The sequence below is a fragment of the Passer montanus genome, unplaced genomic scaffold, assembly GCF_014805655.1.
Source record: "Passer montanus isolate IOZ18808 unplaced genomic scaffold, ASM1480565v1 scaffold106, whole genome shotgun sequence".
Taxonomy (NCBI): Eukaryota; Metazoa; Chordata; class Aves; order Passeriformes; family Passeridae; genus Passer; species Passer montanus.
The window spans coordinates 436144-463759 of NW_024357170.1; the positions used below are offsets into that span (position 1 = coordinate 436144).

Genomic DNA, 27616 nt, shown 5'->3' on the forward strand with positions numbered 1-27616 from the left:
AATACACACCTGAAAATGTCTTCCTTATGGAGGATTAACAGAAAAAATCCTACCAAAAAAAGTCTCACAATTTTAAATTTGAAGTAAAAATAGAAGTAATTAAGCCAAATACCTGAATTAGTGTAGAAACATGCATCATAAATGATGACATGACCCAAGAATAGATATGTGTAGGTCCAGCCTTACAAAGCCAAGATCATACATATCTTTATTTCCTCCAGGAGTAAAGGATCCTAATCTCCAGAACCTTTCTTAGACACCTGCTTGAAAATGCTGCTATCCATGTGCTTAAATATGAGCAGCTACACTGCCCAGCAGCTCAGGAACCTGCACTCCTGGGTTTTCAGAAGTTACATGGATGGCAGCTGGTGCAAACAGTGTAAGATTTGTTTCCTAATTATCTTTTATTTTAAGTATGTCCTTCTCAAATATTTAACATGCAAAACAAATGTGTATGAAACAGCCTCAAACCCTGTTTTTAAGAGAAATATCTACCTTCAAAATGCAAGCTGTGAAGGCAAATCAAGCTGGATTTATCATGGTGCCCTCTTCTGGCCCTTGAAAAACAGTCGCCTTGCTGTCATCTGGTGTCTGCTTGGAAAAGGCATCACAAGGAGCATCTGCTTGTGCAAATCGATTTATTTATTAAACTAGCCAGAAAAATACCATCACAGACCCTTCTAGATACCATACAAAACACATTTAAAAATTTAAAATGGGTTTGTAAAAATAACTTACAACACTATTTTAGAAATCTCAGGAGAAATACATGAATTTGTTACCAGGTAGGAATTTAGGCATGAGGCATTCTGCCCACAGGGCTGGGGAATTCACCCCTGTTCACACTGCACTACTGAACTCCCAAGAACCATTTAATAAAAGTAATCCAAACCTTTCTGCTAAAAGAGAGGGAAATGGGAAAACAGATGAAAAAAACCACATTCATCTCCATTACAAAGAGCCACTTTTGCCATTTCTTGACAAGTAAATATGCAGCTGATCCAACACAGGAGGGATACTCAAGAATCTGGTATTTTCACTGAAACCTCCATTTTAAAAGTATTGTTTTCTTAATTAAATATAAAACATAGCACACATGGAACTAAATAGAACTTCCAGACCCTATCTACACAACAGATTTTTCACTACTGGTTTTTGGAGTTTGGCTGGAGGGTTTGTTTGGATGGTTGTTTTGGGGGCATGTTGTTTGGTTATGTAATTTTTTTGATTCTAAGGGCTCACTAATCTTCAGGAAATCTCAATACTTTTATGTTCAAAGTGGGCAGTTTAGACCTGAAATAGTGCAGCTTATGACAGCTCACCTGGAAAGAAAGAAATTTATTCAAATTTAATGAAGTTGCACAAAGCTCTTGGAAGGACAATTCATTCAATATTGGAATTCTGTCAGCTCCAAATCAGATTCATTATAATCACATAAGCTTCAGGAAGAGCTAAGATCATCACATCTGCATTATATGCATGATTTCAGGGAAGAAACACAATAACTTTCTGTATCAAAAGACCTTAATTATTTTCCTTTCTCACTGAGAAGAACGTTTTCACAACTAAGGCTCTCTAAATAAAAAGTCACAACAGAGTCAGTTTGGAAGGCACGAAATATGTTATTTTAGGTGGTACTAAACTTTTTTCCAAGGCTATTTTCTTCCTCGTGATCAAACAAGTAGAACTTGCCCTCCATAGGCATGTGAGCTGGTAAAGCGTGTGCTCATGAGGAGACCTTGGATTTGCTGTGTCATGACCCAGAACACAGGAGCTATTTCATCTGATACAACTACCTGGATTTGGGGGGGATTTTTCTGAGTTGGAAAGTTCTTTTTTCTGGAAAGAACTAGAAAGGAATGTTCAGGAAAGAAACTAGAGAGGAATAAAGCCAAACCAAAACAGTTGTTTTCCAGCTGTGCTAGCAGTTCTTCCATCACTGCCCACCAGACAATGCAGGCTTCAGGCTGTGACTTCATGAATGCATATATTACATGCCCTGCTAATCAGCAGCTCAACAGTCAAGATTCCCATTGCATTGCTAATTGCCAGCCAGGCACCACAGGTGATCAACTCCCACAGAGCTCTTCTCCTTAGGACGATGGAGTGTCCAGGTTAAGCTCTACACATTTCTGCAGGTATCCAAGGGTGACTTCTGCCAAAATCTTCTGAATCGCAGGAGTCAGACACTGTGATGAAAGTCAGTCTCTGGCAATAGCAAGGATGGGGGAATTTAACCTCAGCATCCACTCACAGTGGTGCTTTCACCAGAACGCTTAGTCACGGACAGGGTGGTGAATACCTTGAGACAAAGAAGAAAGAAAACTCTCAGTATGGCTAATTTTGTTTTTCCTCTGGAAGATTAAATTGAGCATGATGCTCAAAACAGCAGCCATTTCTTAAAGTACGAAAATAACGAAAATAATACATTTAAAATCCTTGCCTTGAAACAGCACACACACATACAAATTACTTTTATTCTCTTAATTTAGCTTATGTTCTTCCTTTTACAGTGGAAAAGAAAGAATTAAGGAAGTCACATGGCTTTATACCACCTCTTGTCTTAATTCTCCTAAGTTTTTACAGTGGGAACAAGCTCAGCAATAACTGACTCCAGTACACCTAATGAATAAGTGTCTTTATGGCTCAAAGAAAACTCCTTTGTTTGGGAAAGTGAAGTTAACTCAAGGCCTGGGCATTTGGAGAGAATTTTGCCTTTTTGCCTTTCTAGACATTATAGAAATGTGGCAGTGATTGCTGATGAAGGCATTATGTCTGGGATCTGTGTCCTCTCAACAATAGCTATGGGAACACTGAGTAAAACTAGTTTGAAAAATTCCATTCTTTACTGCTTTCAAGTCACATTAAAGAAAGTAACATATATTTTTATATATATATAGATATATAAATTCCTAAATAATTATTGTAAAATTAACAGATTAAAATTTGGGAAGGAAAATTCTACAAAAATTTGCTTAATACTGGTACTTTACTATGCAAATAATTGCATGGTTTTGCATACATACAATATAGAAAGGAAAAAAGGAAATCAAAATCACTGTTATCTAAATGCTTCAAAGTTGCAATGATTAATTATCATCAGAGCCATCTCTCAGGAAGAATAAACTTAGCATAGAATAAAGTACATACATGTTTCAACTATACAAATAACACTGAAGTATCTAAAGATAATGCGGATCAGAAAGACCTATATTTCTTTAAGTAGAAGCTTTGCTGCATTAAGACTGCTAGCAGCTCTTCAGAGAATGACATCAATAAATTATAAACCTTTTTCACTTTCTATATGCATGAAAAGCATTATACACAAATCAGGAAGACATGCATGTCTAATAAAAATGGCATAAGAACAGCGACTTATCTGAAATATAGTGCATGTCTTGGGAGAGGGGTTTGTAGACTTTATTTCTGATCCACAGCCTGACAACATATGGGAATCAGGAATCTTCACTTATTGTTATTTCACTTCAAAAGACCAAGACTGAAAAGCACAAAATTTATCTGCTTTCCTCCTGGCCAGACTGCAAGCTCCAGGTGTGGGAGGGGACCACACTGCTCCCTAGTAAGCCAGCTGAAGTAATTTGATAATTGTTTGAAGCAAATATTTCTAGATAGAATTTGTTTGTTACTTAAGAGAGGACAAAACCTTAGATCCAATGGCTGAAAAGCCATAATTAGCTACCTGGAAGAATCACCCCAGCTTTCAGAAGACAATTTCTCTTCATCATAGATTATCAATAGTACCCCGCTGAATGTCAGGCATCACAGTGCAGTTGAGGCTGAGATGTAATTCTCTGTAGGGCAGAGATCCTACCAGTTCTGTGCTTGCAGTTATTTGCACTTAACCTTGCAAGAAATACCATTCTGAGCTCCTGTTTTCTGCAGAATAAAATGCTGCTTCAAGAAGAGAAGGGGAATCTGGCTCTAATTTGTAGACAGTGAGAATGTAACACTTGGTCTTAAGGTTTTCTTCAAGTGGAATAAAACCATGTTTCACAAGAGACTTAACAATTAATTAGCACTAGTGCCAGTGAAGATGTCAGCATTTGACCCTGTAATACTGGCCCTTACCTGTTCAAATCAGATTTCATTTTCTTTAACTTTTACAGGGATGTAACAGTGATATTATTCATCATTCTATTCATCCAATATGCTCATACCTCACAAATCCCAGTTTTCAAGCATTTTCTAATCAAAGAGTGCCATCTTGCACTTTGATTTTTGTTTACTGCTCAAGAGATTAAATTAAGTAAAAGCATAAAAAAGCCTTTTGAAGACTGTCACTAAAAATGATCACTGTTCCCTGAAGCTTTCAAATAGCGTATTTCTTCTGAGCCAATTTCTTCCTCCCCCACTCAAACAAATATGATTATCTGAAATTACCTCCCTGAATTATGTCTAATCATCATTCTATTCAGTTTCAATTTTAGCAGCTCAGATGTCCAGAATAAATTATGACTCTCATCCTCTCTTCACAGTGCATATGCTAATACTCCACTTGAGTTCACAGGTTTGAATGCTGCCCTCAGAGATCCCCCTCCACAGGCCTCCTGGGAAGATAAGGACCTGCTAGCCCTCTTCAAGGGCCTCCAAGAATGCCATTAGATGGTACCACAAAGAACAGAATATATTGTGGATGCTTTGCAGAGGATTCAGATTGCTAGCAGTCCATTAATGGAGCCCTTATTACATTGCTTTTACTAAACCACCTAGAAAGTAGGAAAGAAGAGAGGTGGATGTCACTTCTGCACAGGAGCATTCTGGTGCTCCCTTGTACTGCTTTAGTTCTAACACAGCCAGAGACTCTGTATGAAGACTTACACAGGTCATAAACAAGATTTCAGGGATCCTCAGCAAATATAAACTGGTCCTAATGCTACTAAAATCAACCTGTGATTTACATCTGGGAGGAGCTGTTCCACACCTGCTAGAGAAAATTGAGCTCTTCATTAAAGAGGAACAGCAAGATAAAAAGAAGAAATAGTTGTGTGGCTTCATGAATTGAAAGCCTATAAGATAAAGAAAAGATCTTCAAGAGAGAGTTTAATAGAAAAATTGTCATGTAGCTGGTCCATTTTCCCAGCACTAGTTTGTAATCCTATTTTGGGAACAGTAATCTAGCTATGACAATCACTTCAGCAGAAATAGTATTTGAAGCCTTCATAATCTTGAGTGGGATAAAAATTCTATAGTTTCCAGTAGAGAGAGAAATGGATTAAGGGAAGCCATACATTTTTAACAAATGAACACAAAAAAAAAAAGAAGAAAAAATATCCCAGACTAAGCCTAAGTGTTAGAATTCTAAATATTAAAACAGGTAATTTCTTCTCCTTTCCTCCCCACTACCTTCCTGCAAATTTGGACCTCTTTAATAGAGCTCTGTTATTCAGATTTCCAACACCTTACCCCAGAATGCCATGAAGCTGGGCTTAGAGGTGACATTGTATACAAACCTCTGCACAGACAGGATGAATTCCTACGGTGCTGTCCAGCTGTTCTTTTGTCAACCCACATTTAATAGCAGCTGCAAACCCTTGGGTGACTTCTCCAGCATTTGGACCAAGGACATGGAAACCAATGACTCTCTCCTAAATGCCAAAGACAATCAAATGCAAGCACAATCATGAATTCAGTTCTCTTTAGAGAATGTGTAAAGCTTTCTTATTCAGAGTATATAATTTAATCAGCTCACAAAACTTATCACAAATTAATGTAACCACTAAAATGTGAACTATCATTAGCACCAACAGATGTGAGGTGGTGTAATTTTGTCCTCTCTCTCCCAGGATTCAGCTAGGAACTCAGGAAATTTTATTCAGGTGAGTTATTCCACTCATGCCAACAGAACACTTGCCTAAGTAGAGGTGAGCACCCTGCATTAAGGTTTTCAGTACAAGGGCCTGTGGTAGGGGTCTACAGGGTCTGTATCTGCTGAAGAATTTTCAATGTGATAGTTGCTCACAGGAAAGGACCACAAGCTGAAGTTGTGGCCAACCAGACACGGCAAGAAGTCTATTATAACTGAACTGTCAGTGACTCTTGTGGCAGTGTTGGTTTTCAGTGGGAGATAATACACTTAGAGACTGGCAAAAACCCCATCCAGTTACAAGGAAGGTGCCATTCACACTTCTCCCCTGTATACTCCTGTTCAATTGCAGAACACGTCACACTGCACACACATCCTCAGAAAAACCCAGCAGAACAAGCTGTACTGACTTGACTTGCTTTTCTTAATGAGAGAAACATGAAAATTTAGCACATGTCACCTGCTGTGAGCTTTAGTGGAATGATGAATTCAGGGAATTCATCAGTTTTTGGTGAGCGTAGATGTAGCCCAGTTGAGTATCAAAAGTTATCAGCTCTTCCTGCTAAATATCACATATATTTGGTATAGTGAATTCTTTCAGTAAGTCTGAGGACTGAGGTTTACCACAGGGTTTATTTAAATAAGAAAAGCTACAATTGGGTAATAAGTAAAAGGGAATTATCCTAATTTTCCTTTAAAAATATTGACATATGTCATAATAAAACCATAGCAATGAAACCAAGGCAATGAAAGTTTTAAATAGTTACTGAACTATTTTTTTTTCCAGGGTAACTTTCAACACTACCCCTAGATGTTTAAACACATTTCAACTTTTCAGGAAAAGAAGTGAAAATAAATTAATGAAACACTTTAAATCACCATTAAAACTTTGCATTTTCTTAGTTGACTCTGGATTAGAGCATAGCTAAAGGCTCTAAAATACCTTCCATGCTACTGTAAACTCCTCCAGAAAGAGGAGATGGATAGGTTTGCAAATTTTACAAAGTGTTGACAAGATGCTTAAAAAGACTGCAGGAAGATAAATCTGTATCTAAGAAAGATGAATATAGGTTAAGTAAGTTTTGTTTTTTTCTCACAGGACAGATAGCTATGCCACCATCTAACAGGAATACATTTTAATAGACTATTACTCTTCATAATAATTTATATTAATAAAATCAACTACATTTTATTGAACAGATGACGATCATTCTGAGATGACCACGCCAATTCTTCTAACCAATTACTAGCATTGCTTTTGCTCCAGTGGGTACAAATTTCCATGGCCAGGAAATTTGATCCTAGTCCAAGGATAATCCTGGCATTATCACCCTAAATAGGATTTGTGCAGGCAAGATACATTATCCTGTTAGGACAAGCTCACGAGTTTTATGAACACATGTGAATTTGGAAAAGTTTCAAGTTGTGATAGCTTCTGAGAGACCTCAGTTTCAGAGAGAAGAGTCTCCCAGAAGAGAATGTCCCAAGTCTGGGGCAGAGAGAATAAACCAATAAAATTTCTAATCATTTTTACATGCATTGATTTGCTCACTTCTCAAAGTGAATCAACAGTCTAAAAGATCTCTACTTCTTATTTTATATATATGGAAGAAGTACCATATGCAAATAGCAATGGCAGAATTTTGTATTTTACTGGGAGTTGGTTTTGTATACACAGAAATATGCACCACTATAAATATTTATAACACTTCAAAAGGTAGGCAAATTTAAATAAATTCTAATTTGTTAGAAACAACCTATTTATAGCTGCTGTATCATCAACAGTTTTAGGATAAACATTTAGATATTGTTTTCCCAGGAAGGAAAGATTCACTTACATTATCTTGAATATTGCAAATTATCTTTGCATAGCATTTGTTGTTATCTCTGGATGGCACAGTCCACTCCAGTGGCCAGAAATGACTATGGTACACCTGGAAATAAAACACAGGTTAAAAAAGAGTTGTAAAATTTCCAAGCAGAGAACATGATCTTCCAAAAGCTGCCAGATTATCCTAAATAATGAGCTATGTACACAGCATTTAGAGCATCTGAAATCATGATGATACTCTTTTCCCTTAATGAATGCCAAAGACAGAAGTCTCTATAAACCAAATACTAGTGACATCCAATAATTTAAAAAGGAGAAGCCATAAGAATATTACACTTCCAGGACACAGTTCACCATGTTCTTATTAAACTACAAAATCACAAGTGACTCAATAACCATATTGAGGCTTGCAAACACAAAAGCCAATAAGGTGACACAATAAAGAGGTCAGAATACAATAAATGAGGACTTAGCCAGAGCACAAATGCTTCTGGGTGCACATTTTAAAAAATAAAATGCTTTGAAAATCAAAAGCCCATTTTCCAGAATAAAGGGTCCAGTGTTTCATATATAACACCAAGAATTTCACTCAACAACAAAAATGTTCACAAACTTTGCAGGGAGAAAAGAATTTAAGCCTTTGCCCTGTGGTCAGGTTAACTGTATTTTTCACACAGCCATTTTGAGTTGTATTTACTTATTTTCCTCCGCAGTTCAAATCAGAAAATGTCAGCTAAGAGGGGGAAAAGTTCTCAACTTCATGCACTACCACTTACCCACTTATTTCTGTAAATAATGCTCCTCAGGTGATATTTGCAGGACATAAAAGTTCAGTTTATTGTGAGATTTCCTCCCCTCATGCTTTTAGTAGTGTGGTCAGTATAGCATTTTGGAAGAACAGCCTCAGGCACTAAGTGCTTATATTTGTCTAATTTCACTCCTGACCAGCAATCCCAGGGAATGAAAAGGGATTACTCACATGAGTATAATTAAGCACATACCTCTTTGTACAGTCAAAGTAAACAGGAAAAATGAGCCTAACATTTGGCTTTATAAAGTAAAAATCACTATGGTAAGGAATTTGCCATGCTGTAGGTACAAAAGCTCCACTTTGGCATTAAAACCAGTGTATGGCTTCCAGCATATACCCAGTTTAAAATTATCCTGAAGTATTTTCAAACACAAAGAAACCCTTTTTCTATTTTTTTTAACCAAACATTCCACCTTTAAGCCCCCCTTTGCCAAAAATAGAACATATCTGCAATTAGAGTTTGGAATTGAGGATTATTTTTATAACATGTCTAGGAACAGCCAAGGAAGACAAAAAATGTACCTGGTCACCTCCTGTCCTTAGAGCAGAAAATGCTGTTTTAATTTACTCTTAACATTATTTAAAATTACAAATTGGAAAACTAAAACCCAGATGAAATTAAGGCATTTACCTCAATGTTTTCCTCCCCAAATTTCTCCACTGCGGTCTCTTCAGAGTACCCACAGGCTCCATACTCCAAAGGAGTAAATACAGTAGTTGGAACATTCACATAGTCACACTGTATGGCATTCAAAACAAAACAAAAACCCACACAACATCAGTAATAAAACCAGCATACAGCAGTCTGAAACACAGCAAGAAAAGCTTGATTATTCACAATTCTGAAAGCTCTTTTGTTTTTTTTTTAAATTGTCTTAAATTAAGGTACAATTTTGTGTTTGTTCATTCCAGAGGTGTTAATTAGAGCAAGAAAAAAAAAAGACAGCTTAAAGCCACTCAAACATTAGTATGCATTGATTAAATGGAAAAGGAAATTCACTGCCCCATTTTAAAAATGTACCAGATCACAGGCCAAACTGGAAATAAAAGTTGCCTGTTCTACCACTTCTACAAAGCATACTATTTTTAGTTGGAGATGCTGCAAGGGCACGACTACCATTCAAAACTCATTTTTCATCAGCTGTGGCCTAGGTGACACCAAAGAACCAATGACATGTAGTACAACCATCTGGGGGGACAGTGAAAACTTGTCACTTCTCCCAGTTTTGTACCAGCTCCAAACTTTCGGAGGGTGCACTTGTTCTCAGCATCCAGATCCACTAGTTTAGCTGTTAAACAGCACAGGAACCAAGCCCAAGCCTGTGGCACACCACCAGTGACTGGCCTTCAGCTGGTGTCTCGAATGCTGGTCACAGCATTAAAGCTTAAAAGCTTGTCTGTTCAGCCAGTTTTCAACCCAGCTCACTGCCCACTTACCCAGCCTGCAATTCATCCCTTTGTCCATGACAATGTTATGGAGACAGTGTCAAAAGCCTTCACTAGACTCAAAATAAATAAACCTCCACTGCTCTTCCCATATACACCAAATGAGTAATTCTGCCATAGCAGACTAGCAGGCTGGTCAGCTCTATTTTATGTCTAGCAATTTTATTTTCTACATATTTCAACTCTAATTAATTGACTGGGGGTCAACTAAGGTGCTGACTACTGTTCTTGCCCCACCTATCTGTAACATCTCATTACATTTCAATCACTTTCTGCAGATTTGTTACCAAGGCAGTATAAGCCACACTCCCATTTTTTTTTTTCAGTAGTTACTCATTTCTTGGATTCACTGAATAAGAATGCTTCCTTTGGCAGGGTAACAATTTTTGCACCTTGACAGACTTATCTGGCATAAAATATAAATTAAGACATATCCATAGCATTGTAGCAACAAAAAAATTTGGCTTCTGCTACGGTTTGTTAAACCTTGCCTGGCTATTTCAATGACATTATGCACACTGATTCAGGGTTCTGTTACTGCAGTACCTGCCAATGTAAAACAAACAACTCAATCAAGCTCTAAATCTGGCTGATAGTTGAACTTGCTATGAATACAAGAGGGTCTGAAAGGGACAAACCTTTATGGTCGTTCCATATGGTTATGAAGGTGAGACAAGCACCCATATCAGTGTAACAATTCTTTAAGGGCACTCTCCTTTCCTTCTGGTTTAAACATAAGGTGTAAATGAGCACCTACGTTACTCCCATTTGAACAACCATAACCTGGCTGAAAGCCAGAACTGCACTAGTACAAAACATGAACACTGAATCCATTAATTCAACTACTCAGGTATAAACGTGAGCTGAGTTACTGGTACGTCTGATCTTCCTTCGTGTCCACATTCAACTACAATTAGAACTGACTGCATATTTTACACTGAAAACATACAGATGAGAAGTGAAAAAAAATTCATCAAAATGACTCTAAAATTAAGATCACAAACTCCTTTTCCACTCTATTTAGGGACCATAGGAAGGTTCAGCAAACTGCATTTGAACTGGTGTTACAGCACTTAACAGGATGGGAAAGATTGCTGACTTTTAGGGAAGGCAGTAGAATTAAAAACAAGTTAAATTATCTCTGTTACTTTCATTATCATTATACTTTGAGAGAAAACTAAACCCTCTTAATAGGAAAAACAAGAGACTACTGCTTAATCCACAAGGTATTAATTTCATCCTACATAATTAGGTGAACACATCTGCAGTAATATCTTTGCTGGGGGAAAATTAAAACGATCATCAAAGCTAATACTTAAAATTCTATTGGGTTTTCCACAAGCAAACAGACTTGCACTCTGCACTCAGAGCAGTGACAGTGTTTCATGGCAACTGGGTCCTTACCTTAGCAGTTGCCCCAGCATAAAGCCTCTGAACTAACAACCTTCCTGCCTGGATTGCCACTGGCGTGAGCTCCAGCTTGTCCTGCAGGATATCTCCAATAGCATAGATATACGGAACATTTGTCTGCTCCTCATCATTGACAGGAATTTTTCCCGTTCTGCAATTAGAATTAACAAGAAAAAAGATCTAAGTGTTCTGCTGTGAAGGCTGGAGGTGTAAATAACCTTAGGTTTAAGAGAAAGACTTGTTATGTGAAGTATGAAGGAAATAATTCGTACTCATAATCTTACAGACTCGGGCAGGAATATAAAATAGGGCAAATTTGACCAAAACTACAGGAATTCACACACTGGATAAGGAGGTATCTTCAGAAGCTGCAATTCATCTCCTGAATCACTGAGGTGAAGCATAAACCTCTTGAAACACCTTCTACCACCAGCTGAGCTGTGTACTAGCAACTTTCAGGAATGACAGAAAGAGACATTTTCCCACTCCATTTGTGGGACAAAACAATTTTTCCACTACTGAAATTTCAGTCCAGTGGCTGAAGCTCTTTATAGAAACTAATCCTTCAGGCTCCTACACAGAGACAGGTCAAGTTGTTAAACACCCTACCTAAGGGAAAGCCAGCAAGCTTTTTAGCTGTAAGTGCACTGAGCTAATGGAAGTTTTTAATTATTAATATTTCCTACTTCATCAATAAATGAGATAGTGCAGTAATCACCACAGGAAACACATGTAATAGGGAAACCTAATCAGACAGATACAGAAACAGTCACACAGTTACTGGAGAAACCAGTAGCAATTCCCATATTAAAAATCCAATTTCCTCAATTTTGCACTTGTTAAAAAATATACAGTTTATGCTAATAACTTTATAGTTCATTCTATTAAGCTAGTAATAGGTGTCCTGACACCAGAAAGATGTGTACTGTTCTACAATCCAATGTGGATCTGCCAATTTTGAGCAGACCAAAATTTCCACTTATATGAAATATCACAATTGCTCCCCTTGACAACATCAGTTACTGCATTCACATATAAAAATTCTTCATTGGTCAAGGTCATGGTCCCTTGTCTTCTCTTCAAAGGGAAGATCTCTGAGGACCCACATGCCTGCAAGATGTTTTAGTTACCAACACTGAAAATGTTACTGACAGCTCCACTCACTGGTACAACAACCTCACTACATTAAACATCAAATACTCTTCTACAGAAGACACAGATTGTATCCAAGGGCTGCTTAAAGGCAAGAAATAAAACCCTCCAAAATTCTCCAAAACCTAAAACACATCAAGAATTTAACCTGGGAGTTTAAGGAATGCTACTTGAACCTTATCTTTCAAAATAACATATAATAGCTTTTACATTAAAATATTAACAAAACTCACTGCTCTAAAAGCCTGTATGAACAAACAGATTTTTGTTCCAAGAGGTGATAAAAGCAAGGAGATGAGAAAAAGAGAGTACAAAGAACTGACAGATCTTAGAAAACCCTGTAACTGGAAGAAGCTAAGATAGAATGAAACAGACATTTTTTCTCCCAGGAATTAGAAATTGACATTTCAGCACCAAAAAAGCAAATGCAGCAGTACTATGGGAGAAAATGCAGTTATCTGCCACCTGGTCTCCATCCAAGTGTACAGAAAGAGGAGACAAATTTTTCTTCAAAGCTTTTGGGTGCCTCTGCACCACTACCATTGTAACAGCACATGACACAAGCTAAGCAGTGAGTGGTGCACATACATCTGTCCTTACCTTTCATTGATATTCACTCCAACTTTGTCCAAACCAATTTTTCTTGTGCATGGATCTCGTCCAATTGCCAGCAGCACCTACAAAACAGCAATGCACATGACTGATTTTTAAAAACTCAGAAGTGCATTTTCCTTTGGCTATTATCTTTAATATATACTAGACATTAGTATCTAAGGCTTGCTCATGGTAAGGTGAATACATTTGTTATCCATTGTACATTCATAGAGTTTAAGACAAGCCATGTTACCACCATGACCTAACAATACCAGGTTTTAATGCTAAGATTAAAAACAGGCAAATAGCTTTCCCTAGAAGAATACCCCAAGAATATTCTAAACCAATCAGTTAGGGACAGATTCTTTATTTCCTTCCAGTTTTACACCAAGGTATTATCCCAAATCCTTACCAGAGCAAGTGACCTCAAAATGCCCCATAAAGAAAGGGCTCTTTAGGAAAGAAACTCAGATGCTTAAGCAAATAAAAATATCATAAAATAGTATTTTTTAATCTGAAAATATAATTTACTCATATAGGCTCTCAGCCAACCACTGTCGAAGAATATGATTTTTGAATATTGTTTGTTTGAACATTTGTCCAGGCTGAAATCCCATCCTATCAACTCTGCTAACTTAATAAATCATGTTCCAACTTTTGCCATCACAAAGAAAATTGCTACATGCTTTGTAGTCTTGGACAACTGCCCAGATAACTAATAATGTTTTTCATATGACAACTAAGAACTGTCCTGAAGGAATCCCAGGATCTCAGACGATCAAATGCACCACATATTTAGAGCTGAAGGTCTTAAAATACAGCACACACAGCTCACATCTTCTATGAGGAACGACAGCATTTCAGTGACGATGTAGCAACAAGAAACCAGAGGTTTCATTAATGAGAGGATGGTATTGATTTCCTTGCTAGTAAGCTTTCACTATTATGGACTGGAAAAACCCCAGTATTACAACCCTGTGCAACAGCTCTGCTACCACTGTTAAACTTTCTCACAGTATTGGCTCACAGATACACTGAGGTGTGTCCTTGTTAGGGGATGACTGATGCACTGTACAGGTAAACGAGGTCACTGGCACACAGTATTTGCAGTCTGGAGTCTCAGGCTGGCAAAGGCCTGCCTTTATGCATTCTGTGAGGTTCCAAATACTCTATTCACAATTTTTTTTTCTCCTTTCAGCATCAAGGCCAATGAAAATGAGTGGAGTGACGTGTGATGGAAACAGTCAATCAAACATACAATACCATGCCTGCACACTGCAATTTTACTGTTTTAAGTGTGTAACGAAGTTTCCTGACTGACTTGCCACAAGGCATTAGCTGTGTTTGTGAAAATGTGTCAAGACATGTCACCCGTTTGTTTAACTCCTGCACTGACCATTGTTTTGTGCTCACTACAAAACGTGCCCTAATTACTATGAAAGATAATAGAAATCATTACTGATCATTTATTACAAATATCCCATGAGGAAAAAATCCTGCAACTGATTCCACAGGACCAAGTTCATCTACCCCCTAAGCTAAGAAACAGGTTTCAAAAGCATGCAAACTGATTTGGCAAGGCAAAATAACCATTGACATTGGGACTTTTATTTCCAGATTAATTACCTGCTGAGTGTGTGCAATTAGCATATTGTAATGACTAAAATAATTTTTAAAAATCTAAAGTGTGGATAAAAACACCCCACAAAATATCAACATTTAATGGAAGGCTATTTCCCATTCTTCATGCATATAGACAGAACTCACAGTATTGTACTCCGCTTCAATGATTTGGTTCCCTGTTGTGGACTTGGCTGTAACTTTCAGTATTCCAGGAGTTCCTTCCTTAACCCGCTCAACCTACAAGAATTTGGGGATTGGATGGGGTAAAAAATAAAAATTTTCAAATAAAAATATACCAATGTATATTTTTCCCACCAAATATCATTGAGAGTTTTAACCATGATCTAAAATTAGGCACTTACTCCAAAGATTCTTTACATTTCTACTTGCACATTTTAATGTGTTTTTTTAATGTCCCTGTGTTTATTCTTACGACCAAAACAAAATCTCATTTCTGTTGTTAAAAGTGGACACATGGTTAAATTCTTGTCCAAGCCCATCACATGACCTGGGGACGCACGCCCTCATTCCTCTGGGGACAGAGGAAGCAAGTAGGAAGGAAACTCTTACAAGGCCTGGAAACACCATCAGACATTTTCTCTAAGTGCTGACATCATTCCCTCCACCCATGGAAAGCCAATGTCATAGAAAACCCTCATTGGTACATACAACAGACATGTAAGTGTGCAACACTTAACATAATTCTGGGAAATTTTAGTGTTCATCCTACAGATGAAAAGGTACTTTTCAACAACACCTTGTTCCTACTTCATGTTCAATATTTAGAGGCAGAAAGAGCAAAGTTTCTGATGAAGATTTTGTGTCCTTTTTTAATTTAGAAAAGCCAACTGCGCCATCCTACCAAACTTAAAGGATCACTGTGCTAAACTGCTTCTATTCAAAGGCAGCATTATAATAATTCATCTTCTATCTTCAAAAGTCACAACAAAGGGTTTTAATAAGCAAAACATGCATAACTTCAAACAATGTCTGAAAGAGATGAGAAAACTACCTACCAAGTATCTTAAGCTGAAAGATATTCTCAATCAGAAAAAGGGCCAAATATTTTATTCCCATTGAAATCAAAGACATATAGTGAAGGAACAAGGCAAAATACACAGAAGTGCATTTTGTGACTGTGGTGATAGACTGCTCATCACAGGATGCATCTGGAGGAACCTGCTTGGCATTTAGTTGAAATTACCTGCTTCTAAACACAGCTTCCTTCTTTCTCATTCCCCATTAGAGCTTACAAGAGGCCATGTCTGCAACAAAACCTAGATAATCATCCCTACTTTTTATACAGCATGGGATTTATGCCACAAAAAACCTGCATAAAAATTAAGTTCCTGGAAACATCCATTTTGTCTTCTTACAGCAACTCTCATTCTGTGAGAGAGGCTCAGACCCACAGTAGGAACTGGCAAGAGCATTTTTAAAGCTGCTCTTGATACTGCTAGGAGTGGAAATGAACAGTCTTCCTGAATTTGATGTTTTAAACCCCGAAGTGTTAAACTTGGCAGCACGCTGGTTTAACACCAAATTGCAATTGCTTCATATGTGATTTGCTATTTCAAAATAAGTAAGGACTATTGTGAAAAAAACATAAAGAAAAATACTGTTAGCACCCTCTGAAGTCTTTGATAGGGCAATTTTCCATTAGAAAAGCTCCAGAAATTCTAATCCGGTTTAAAATTCAACCTGAATTTACCTATATATGCAACTATACCTGTATGTAAGTGGCTGCATGAGTACTCTTACTGAATTCAACCAAAATTGAGCAAGTATTTAAGGAATCTGCCAAGTAAATGATACAGATGATACTGCTAAAGCCCATTTACTTTTCTGGATAGTCCACTAATCCTCAGCATATAAACAGAATTTGCTGGCTGAAAATTTGAAAATTGGCAATGAAAAATGGAATTGTTTAAATGTGCTGGACCCTCATCTTAGAGAAAATTATGCATCTGCTTAATTATGGGCCTGCAAGAAGAACCAGGACAAGCAGGTGTAACATTTTCAGTGTAACATATACTAAGCTAAGTCATTCTGATAAAAACAATGAACTTCATAATCTCACAAAAATTTCATATTAAAATTAAATTATACCTTTCAATTCATTAAGTTTCATGGAGTTGGTTTAAAACAAAAATTAACCCTATGTCACAGCAGATACTGTAATGAAAGTTCAACTTTTGTAGTAATTAACATAATGTACATCTTAAAACATTATGATCGGCACATCCCAATCAATTGTAGTCACTTTGAGCCTACCTTGATTGGCACAAACTCCCTAATGAACTTGACTCCATGTTCTGTCATATATTCACCAATTCTGTTTGCCATGTCCTGGTCAAATCCTCTTAAAAGAATGGATCTCACCATTACAGTCACATCTAATCCGAGGCCTGCAAGAAAACCTGCACACTCCAAGGCAACATAGGAAGCTCCAACCACCAGGGTTCTCCCTGGACAGTAAGGCAGAGAGAAAAGGTCATCACTGGGGGGAAAAAAAAGGAGGGAAAAGGGAAATTAGAGGCAGGCAGGCAGAAAAATGTATTGTGCTTGATATTTGTCAATTATTTTTTTTCTGTAAGAATAGAACTTTATTCCTTTTCCTGTTCACAAAAAACCACCCTGCTTAATTTTTTGGAAGTTCATTTGGAATACAAAATCAGTGTGTGACAGATGTAAAAGTTATATTTAGCAGTACACATAAAAATTAAAGGAGTATGAAAATTCTGAATCATCACAAAAACATGGAGAGTTTTTTCTAACAGAAATTTAGGACAAATTGTTGAAAAAGGTAGGTGTTGATTTCCCCTCTGAATCTTGCTTTAAATATTTTGCTGCAACATTTAGCTCCTGAGAACTGAAAGTGGAAGGGGAAGCTTTAAGATAAAATACCATCATCACTTTGAAGACTTATCCTTTTGCTAAAGCATTATACACAGTGCCAGATATACACAGACAACAAACCACAGTACCAGGTGAAGACAGAAGTATGAAATTATGGAAAACATGCTCCTTTGCCTGCTTTTCATTTCTTTCAACTGCTTCATCAAGCCACATCAGTTCTTCCACACTTTGGACCTAGGCTATAAAACTAGGGCTTCTCCACAGAGCCAGGACTCAGGGAGGCACCACATTTACTCAGCAGACAGAGTCTGGCAATACAGTTCTGTGTATATTTGACTCTAAAATAAGTGCCCCTTTTCTCAGGGTGATGCAATAAAATGTGATTGTGCAATTAAAGGCTGTAGCATAGCTCCTGTACTCCTAGGATCACAGTGAAGATTACACAGTGTCAATCTGATAGTCTAACTCTGGGATTTCTGACTCCTCCATCTTGAAGCTACTTTAAAGTACCATTTTACTGGCTGTATTATCTGTCACCTTTAATTTCATTACTACTTATTAAAAGGGAAACACACCACATGGCATTTTGGTTTCAGAGGAATTGTGCCAATTATTTATTTCATTGCTATAGGTTTGCCAGTCTGTAATTCCAACCTCTGTTTCTACAGCAAGTAACTTAAAAGTTACTCTGATATGAGAACACATTTTATCTTCATATGACATTTCTGCTTGGCAGTACAAATGAACCAGACACACAAAAACAGTTTTTTCAAATGTTGAATTACCTTCACTGAGTAGCTGGGGAAAAAATTGTGCTGAGTTTCAAGACTGCCCCAATGCATGAAGACAGATTCCTACCAACTTCATAACATCAGCAGCTATGCTATTCCCACTTTCCCTAATATCTAAGTACAGAGTTTTCTTTCAAGCAGACTGTGCTCCTCAGTATGGGGAAGCATTTACACACAAGGAATGACTTTGTATTCCTCTCTGTTTTTACCTGCTAATGCAATATTCCTTGTCTCCAGGTATACCCAGGTAGCGTGGTCGTTCACCAGTGGCAATGATAAATCTCTCAGCTGTGTACAGCTTCTCAACTCCCTTTTTGTTTGTTGCCTGCATACAAAGTATTAGTGCCAAGTGAGTGTTTTACAGTCCCACCACAGGAAAAATTATTCTATTTGACAAGCATTTCTATTCAGAGAGCACTACAGGAAGACACAGCAAACGATGGCTATGAAGTACCTTAATTGTGTGTGGCCCGACAAATTGTCCATATGCATTCTCATACGTGACCTTCTTGTCTCTCAGTGCAACCCGATAGCCCCAGTTCAGTGAACCAATGTAATTCTGAACAGATTCTGTCATGGTCATCCAGTTGTGTTTGACTGTCAGCAACAAAAGAGGAAGGTTCATCTTTTAGTCTTTTTCTTTTTCCACAGCAAAACTGCAATTCTCAAAGAATGCAATAGGTATGACTTAAAACATTGAAAATTAAGACTTACTGAATTATTGACAGTTTTATATTGACACGTATATATTGACAGCTGTGAGCAGGTGACATTGCTCAACAAATGAAGACAATGCATGTCTGAGAGGTGCCTCCGCATGCTTCCAAATAGAGGATTGCAGCCTAAATAAATCATAATCCTATAACCATGCACATCAGAGATAATAAAAAGTAAAATCTGTCTTCTTACACAGTAGTGATAGACACTTAGGGAAAGGAAATCCTTGCTTCTAACTATAAGAAGCTTCTGTCAGTCAACATTCTGGTGTGCTCCCTTGGATGTTGTGGTACATTCAGAAATGGAACAGTACCTTTTGCTTTTGTTCACACAACAGTCTCATCAATTACTAACATGATCAGGAGCTATTAACAAACAGATAAAACATGGAGGCAATGAGCCCCATGGCTTTAGACTTGAAAAGCACTACAGCTTATGTGTAAGCTCTCCAAAGTTGCCTCACATTGTCAAAGCCAGCACATGCTGCAGTGCAACAAGCACCTGATTATGAAGCACCTCAGGATTTTCAGTGCAAATGACAAAACTGGAAAAAGTGTTCTTCTTTACCTTCTTCTGTAAACTGCCACCCAAATTTGCGTGAATCTTGCAAGGCTTGTCCCAGTAAAGCTGCCTGATGCATCAGTTTTTTAGGTATACAGCCCACATTTACACATGTTCCTCCAAGACCTGAGAGAAAGCAACAAAATGTGGTTTTCACATCAGTGTAGCAGATTTCAAACAAGAAAAGCAGAGTCTCTGAGCAAAGCTCTCTTATAACAGGATTACAATGAAGAGAAACTTACCCCACGAGCTTCCCTGAGGTGTAGGCATGACAAAGTCCAGCACCATCACTTTCTTTTCATATTTGGCAGCCTCCTGCAAAACAAATTAAATAAGACACATATCTAAATATTAGAGGTTAAATTTGGAGCAGACAATAACATCACGCATTGCTGAAAAGCTTTGTGACTTTTAATTAAGTAAGAGTGAGTGATTTGCAAGGCAAAAGACAGTCACTAATCTTCTGAATTCACCTGTGTATTCAGTAGGAAAAAGAAGATGAAAAGCAAAATAAGGCATTAATTCTACTACAAAACAGCATGGCACCAACTGATATACAGGAGACTCTGTGAGTCCAACCTCCTCTTCACTCCTCCATCCTGTCACTTTGTTCAGACTATTTCCCAACATACCCATTTACTTTTAACCTACTTAACAAATTCCTAATTAATCCAGATTTCCCTTAAAAAAATGGTTTCTCCAGCATTTGTTTGAAGACACATCAGAAATGACACAAGCAGTCACATGGCCAAGCATGACAACCTTAATGACTCCATGATCCTATATTTCCCCTAAGAAATTTCACTAGCAAATCTACAGTTAATGCCTGTAAATGATACTGAGAACTATATATTAATTTCATGGCTCCCTTTGTGTTTTTTAAGAAAAAGGCAAAAACTGACAGCAGTAAACTGCTGCCATGGAAAAGCACTTAGGTAAGCACTAGGTAGCTGAGAAACAACAAAGACTGATTCCTCCCATAAGACAAAGCAAAATAATTTTGCTTCTTGAAGTAACCACAACTATGCTGACATCATATGATGAATTCTCAGACATGTGAGCAGTAACAACTATATGAACAGGATATTACTCTAAGGCCTTGGGTTTGGTTTGGGAGGAGCTGGACAGCCTTCAGCGTTCTGTTACCAGTAATACTTGTTAATCCAAATACTTGACAATCAGAATTTCAATTTTAAATGTATCTTACTACATGCAAAATGCAAATCACACTTCAAATAACACAGGCAATAGACACCTTCGGAAAATATTGCTGTACTGGCTTTCCACTTCCAATAAAGATCTAGTCCGGCCAAGAAGCTAATTCCTATCCATTAGCAGCACCTCTGTGAAAGTTCCTCAGAAAGGCACTTAGGGACTGAGACGGGTCATTAAAGCTCCTTTATGATGACAACTCTTAAGCACTGCTCCACAGAGCCTTAATCAGGGTTAGCTAAGCAGAATGCATGGATTCCCAAGCTTCCCTCAGCTACATGCACACATAACACAGCACAGCATTGCATCGCCACCTTGGCAGAGATCATACACAGGTGTAACCACTTCTGAGTGGGCTGAGTCATCTGCCCACAGCCACAAGCCTGCCCTGTAGGCTCTCAAACCTTTCAGGGCTCAGTGCAGTGCCCTGAACACAGTGCAGGAACACAACAAGGCTGCTCAGGGAGCTGTTCTGTGTGAGCTGAGAGCAGGGGCCTGGCACCATTCTGAGTCTGTAGCCGAGTTGTACCCAGTCAGCCTGGCAGTGTTTGCACTCCCTGTGGAGAATGGCCTCCAAAGGAACAAGCTCTGAGCACAATATAAAGAGGAAGATGTGCACACAAAGGTGCAGGCTTCAGAGTGAAAAGCACACATCTAACCAGTCTAGATAAACTGCTGCAAACCTGAGTGCAGATATCTGCAACTTTGTATGAAAGCTGTGTAGCTGGGGTTTTTTCAAATCACTGTCAGTTAATTCTTTTTAAAAAATTGAACAATCTAAGTGAAAGTGAGAAGTTTATGTGCATAAAACAGTTTCACTTCAACTACATTAAACTGATTTCAAATACACACATTACAACTGATAGGGATATTGACTTTATTGATCTACCATCTTCTGTTCTGCTTAACGATCAGTTGAGAACACTGAGAATCAATATACTTCACACACTGAGTTGAAGGAATTAGGCAGTTTATCTTCCTACTGCACACTTTTTCTATTCAACAACTGAAAAATTATGCAATAAACATCACTGTGTCAGTCTCCTTATAGAAATTTCAGCAGATGGCTTATATTACTGCAAACGCTTTTTGCATTAATGCAAACTCTATTTTACTCTTGTTACTCTCTCCCGACCCAGAACATCTCCATTCTCTGAAAACCAGGATTTGCTTCTCTTTGTTCTCAGAACTTTCATAGATCTTTCCTTCAATCCTCAATCCTACACCATGACAACAGTGCCCCTATCGATAGGAAAGCAGTAAACTACCAAAATAGATGGATCTACAATCCATGACTCAGCCCTGCACATTTCCCTTATAACAGAAGTACTTCTAAGGGACCAGGGTTCACTGCAAATCCAACACAATTCTAAAATATTTTCTCCTTACTGTCTTTCACTGTGCAGTGACCTCCTCCACTTCTCGAGAACAAAAGAAATGCTCCCAAATGGAGGAATAATCCAGCTCCAGGTCTTGAACAACAAAGTAGTTTTATTCACAGGAATGCTCAATTCACTTCTAAATAGCTAATCCTACCACAGACAGAAGAGACACAATGTGCCTGACTACTGATGTAAGGAGAGCTACTAACTTACACTAAAATTCTTCAAGTTTAAAATATTTGGGATTATGACAGCTCTAAGAGCTGGTATATTTTGTACCACTGTGAATTCTTTTATTTAATTCTAGATATGCTTCTAATAGCAATATTCTAACAAAATCACATAATTCATCTGACTACAGGCAGGAAATACCAGACCCTAAAAAGGGAGGGTGAAACCATAGCTTAAGTATAGGCAAAATCTCCATTTATGCAACTATGTAAGCTCAAAAATCACAGTCTCCCTCACTGCCAATAATTAAAACAAGATACACATTTATGTATGAAAATATAGTACTTCTATACAAAAGTAGATACCTCCTGATGTTAATTCTGAATAGAACCTTTTCATTATTGATTTGAGTTTAAATTGAACTACTAATAAACACTATTAAGATATCTGCTGTTTTCCAGCAACATCATCTCCCATAAATGGGGACCAAGTTTCATTCTAGTAAAGGAGTGTTAGGGAATATTGAGGAGTATACCATGTTTTCCTTCTTCAGAACATAAAGAAAAGAATATTGAATAATAGGCACTAACCAAAACAGTGAAAAAGTGAAATAGTAAAAGAAATTTCACCAATCAGACAAAAGTGTTATGCCCCTACAGTGTTAAAGATACCAAATCCAAGGCACTGGGGATGTCACCCACCTACTTACAAGGAAAGTATAAGCATGTTTTCCCTCTCATACCTTGGCAGCTGCCAGACCTCCTGAGCCTCCACCAATGACAATGAGATCATAGTCATAGGAATCTGGCACCGGCGTAAGCCCATTCACTTCCATTGTTTTCTGAGGATTTTCTTCTTCCTTATGTGCCTGAACAGAGAAAACAAAAGTATTGGGGAATATTGAAACATTACCTACAGTGTTCATAAATTAGTATTTTCAGTAGCAAATATTGTGATAAGGGAACATAATTGCATCTGAATTTTCTGAGCTCTGCTTTTAATTAGCTTTTAAGTTCATCTTCCTAATCCATCTATGAATAGCTCTGTACCTGTCAGATACTGAACTATAAATTTTCTTGTTCATTGGAGCACTGGGCTTCCTTGCAGAGCTGTTTCCCACAACAATGCAACCCTAGAGCCTCCTCATACTGTACTCCAGGATGAGATATGTACTCCTGACATAAGCATTCCATTAATTTATTTTATTCTTTTCATCTGCCCTGGACTTTCCTAATTAGTGTTTTTCCCTTCCTCCTGCATATGTTTGTAGGAAAATACAACAATCCTATGCAACGCTGTACTAATCCCCAATAATTACCAGCCTTACTAACAGAATGAACAGAAGTGAATTAAGAAAACTTTGTCTGAAATCTGTGGTTTTGTAATATGCCAGTGTTTATCATCTCTTTGGTTTAGCACAACTTTGGCATTAAATGGATCAAATGTGATCACTATGGTTTCACAGATGATTTTTTTTTAAATCACAGCTACTACCACAGAAAAACTACCTATTAGTCCTAAAATGCATTTTGGCAGCTTATGCCACAAAGAACATGGCACTGTCTTCATATATACTTTCTAAAATGAACCTTCATACTTCATTTGTAAAACTCCAATTTATTAGGGCTTCAGACCTTCGAGCCTTTGGAGTTGTGGCAAAATTCTTAATGCCTCTCAAATGGCAGGACATGATCTGGAGTGAATAAAAATCAGATTCCTTAGCTGATGTAAATCAGTGAGCATCAACTAAAGTAATGAAAAAAACTTTTAAGACCCAACCTATCAATTAAGAAACCCATACTTTGCCACTTTACATATACGTCTTTCTGTCTGCCTAGCTTGATAGAACTTGATTCGGTACTACTGGAATAGTTGTGGCAAATCAAAGGAAAGAGAAGAGCCCAAAAAGTTTCCCTTGTCTTTTCATCCTAATTTTGTTTTGCATTAAACAGCCCTTTGTACTCAACCCATTTTACTGTTGCCTTCCTCTGAGGTTATTCCCTCTCTGTCGCCTTCCTCTGAGGTTTGATTAGTCCCTCCCAGTAACTATGTCTACTCTACTGACTGCTGCCAGTGCAGCCATCTCATTGACAAAAATCCCCTCTTGCTCAGATGAATTACACAGCAATGTCAGGAGAAATTCAGGCTGTACATCTGCCTGCACAAAATTAGATTGTAGTAGTGTTTCATAACCCCAGGCAGCATGTTAACAGTAGAAACAAAACCTCTAAAGCACCTGAGGCCACTGTGAAGACATTCAAAAATACCTCATTCTCCTTCCTCTTCTCCTCCTGCTCCACCACCCCAACACACACCCCTGCCACTGAACCTACTTTGTGCTTGTTTCCCTTTTCTCTACTTTTTTAACACTGCCATTAGCCAGGATCAAAGAGCAGAGGGGCATATATTGTCCCGTGATAAGCAGCTTCACTTCATTTGTATTTAGAGATATAAAATCAGAGAAGGGGTGCCTTTTCAAAGCAAACCTTGTTTCTAGCTTAGTGGAAACAGGACGGTGTGAAGCATAAAGGGAGACTAACTCCTCCACAGTCATCAGACCCAGCTACCAAGAATGGTATCTTTATGATGCACAGAAGGAAACCACACCAACTAGTCATTTGCTTAGATCATTACTTTTATCATGATACTTTTTTTTCCTCCTTTTAAAAATGCTTTGTTTTCACATGGATTATGAAACTTCAGCTTTTATTTCCTACTGTTTTGTTCATTTCTCATTAATTCTTCATAATAGCTCTTTATAATAACATATTAAAAGCTTAAATTAGACTAAGTACATTACTAGCTTCTGCTCTTCCTCCTGAACCCTGCTCCAAAGCAGCCAGGCTCTTGACAAGCTCCACATCCCATTTACAGGGGGAACTTCTTCATGACCATGATCCCATCCTGGGAACAGACCTCTACTCTTCACCCATGAACTACAAATTTTACAATAAATTCTACACTCTGATTATTTTTCAATGTCAAAACTAAATTACAGACTTTGAAATGTACTCCTCCTACCTTTAAAGTTCTCTCATGATCTCCTGTTTGCTTCTCCCGTGCAGAAACAACTGGCTGGGAAGCTGCTGCTACTGCTTCACGCTGCCCTTCTCTCTGCTTTGGGGCTCCCCCTGTGAAATCAAGGATAAAATAACGTAGTGTCTGGAGAGATGTCCTTTATGAGGGCTGTGCTCCTCGAGAGAAATTATCTGGGGGAGTGGCCTGGCAGCTTCATCACTTCCTCATCTGTGGCATGTCTGTCCCAGGGGAGAGTTTCCTAAGGCGACTTGTGACTCATTTGCAGCGTTAGGATGACTTGCGATATTTTCCTGCTGAATAAAATCCCATACAAGAGTTGGCTGAGATTTCAGTACTTTTGGTCAATCTAACAATATGATTGGATCAAAGCAAGGAAATGATATTTCCTGTGGCTAAGCCTGAGACTTCAGTCTTAAAAGAACATGATGATTTTTATTATTCTTGCCCAGAAAGCGACACATAAAATCTCGTACTTTTTAAACTTAATTAAAAGTTTTTAGTTTTCTTCTGCAGTTAGTTGCTTGGAAACTTCTTTCAGTTCAATATATTGATAAAAAGGCTGGGAAAGATCAGTCTTCCCACTGGTCATAACTGATCATATATATATATACACACCCCCAATATAAAAGTTCAAGAATATTAGTGAAAAGAAAAAAAAACCATATTTACACACAGTGAAACTTTATTTGATGTGGCATTGAAAAAGAAAAATGTGTAAAATCTAGTAGCTGATTGGAATGCATTATCAGCTCTGCCTTCCGCCACATAACCCTGAATTACATTATGCTTGATTTCCAATAAATGGGTCAGTACGCAGTTGTTTGTACTTAATCACATACATACTTTGCACGGTACAACCAGCATTAATTAGCAACCCATGACACGTGCCTATACTTAGAGAAACAGCCCTACTGAATGCTATGTATACATTCCTTGGGCACTGAGCCCACAAACCTGAAAAGCATTCACATACACACAAATCAAAAAAGGTAGCCATTGAAAACTGGTCTGTAATCCTTGTAATTTCTGACTTCTTCTCTGAAGCTTGTTGCTAAAATTCCTTTATCTCACAAAGGTATTGGGAAGAGTACTTTGGTGATGTTGGTAAAGGGGTTTAAAAGATCAGAACTCTTAACAGTAATATTAGTGATGGATACTACTTATCCTATTCTAGTTGGGGAACACACATGTAAAAAAAGAAAAGCAAGAACACAGGTTTTGAACAGCCTTCACAAAGGATAAATTTTTGCTTCAGTATATTATATTAAAGCCACAGTCCTGTGCGTACCTGAAGTAGCTGAAAGAATATTTTATTCCTGCAAGTTTGAACAATCTCAGGAATGTTCACCTAAAACTGTAGCTTCAGTGAGATAAAATCTAGACATTACCCAACACAGGTACTTGTATAAATATCTCTAATTATTTTCGTGTAGATCTGTGCCAGAGGTACCAGGTTTTAGCAATAGCCCCAAAACCCAAAGGCAACCATAGCCCCTGGCAAAGACTTGAAAGAGTTTGTATGTTGGCTGGCTCTGCTTCTGGGGGCCTCTCCCTTGTTGGTTTGGGCAACCTGCCACAGGCAGCATGACAAAGCAGAAAGTGTTCTGTGTGTCACCAGCTTGCTCTCTATAAAATTCCATCCGTTAACAGCAGTTGTGATAACCCAAGGTCCTGGTGAATAATTGATACTTTCCAAAAACTAGTCAGCAAACACCTTTATTCAGAGTGAGACTGTTAAAGAGAACCCGAACCATGGATCTGCTTTGAATAACCCTCCGAGATGTGGTGGTGAGGATGACTCTGCCTGGTACGTATCAGTGATATTCAACAAGTCCGTAGCAAAGAAGCCCAGTGAGGCTCTTGCCCTGCATTACCACCAACTTTTGGTTTTGTTAATCCCAGTCTAGGAGGTGGCAGCTGCTGAGGTGGCACCTTTCCTATGACCTGCCAAGTGCTCCTTGATATGGGGTGAATCAACCAATACTAAAACAAGGGGACAAGTCTATTCTTTCACCACACTTTTTTTCCTTCTTGGCGTCTGCATACTTGGCACCAGTTCTGGCAGACCTCAGACCCGTACATGAGCTAAATCAACTCATTAACCTAGGAGAAAACTAACCCAGGAGAAGAAAAGTTGTGGACAGTTTCCCACTAGTCTAACAAGCTCAACCAGCTCAAGGAACAATCTGTGAT

General features: G+C 38.0%; 1 protein-coding gene across 2 annotated transcripts in view; it reads right to left on the minus strand.

Annotated features, from left to right (window-relative positions):
* Positions 1–621: 621 nt before the first annotated feature.
* The window catches only part of TXNRD1 (thioredoxin reductase 1), a 35240-nt gene continuing 8245 nt past the window's right edge, over positions 622–27616 (minus strand). For both annotated transcript variants that reach the window (XM_039721056.1, XM_039721065.1), the window contains exons 2-15: positions 25406–25515; positions 23127–23252; positions 19862–19934; positions 19626–19745; positions 18796–18938; positions 18551–18666; positions 16966–17191; positions 14836–14928; positions 13075–13151; positions 11317–11473; positions 9098–9205; positions 7663–7758; positions 5472–5606; positions 622–2302 (exon numbers count right to left, since the gene is read on the minus strand). In XM_039721056.1, the coding sequence (XP_039576990.1) occupies positions 2240–2302; positions 5472–5606; positions 7663–7758; positions 9098–9205; positions 11317–11473; positions 13075–13151; positions 14836–14928; positions 16966–17191; positions 18551–18666; positions 18796–18938; positions 19626–19745; positions 19862–19934; positions 23127–23252; positions 25406–25515 (1643 nt within the window). In that variant the 3' untranslated portion in view covers positions 622–2239. The remainder of the gene's footprint in view (positions 2303–5471; positions 5607–7662; positions 7759–9097; positions 9206–11316; positions 11474–13074; positions 13152–14835; positions 14929–16965; positions 17192–18550; positions 18667–18795; positions 18939–19625; positions 19746–19861; positions 19935–23126; positions 23253–25405; positions 25516–27616) is intronic.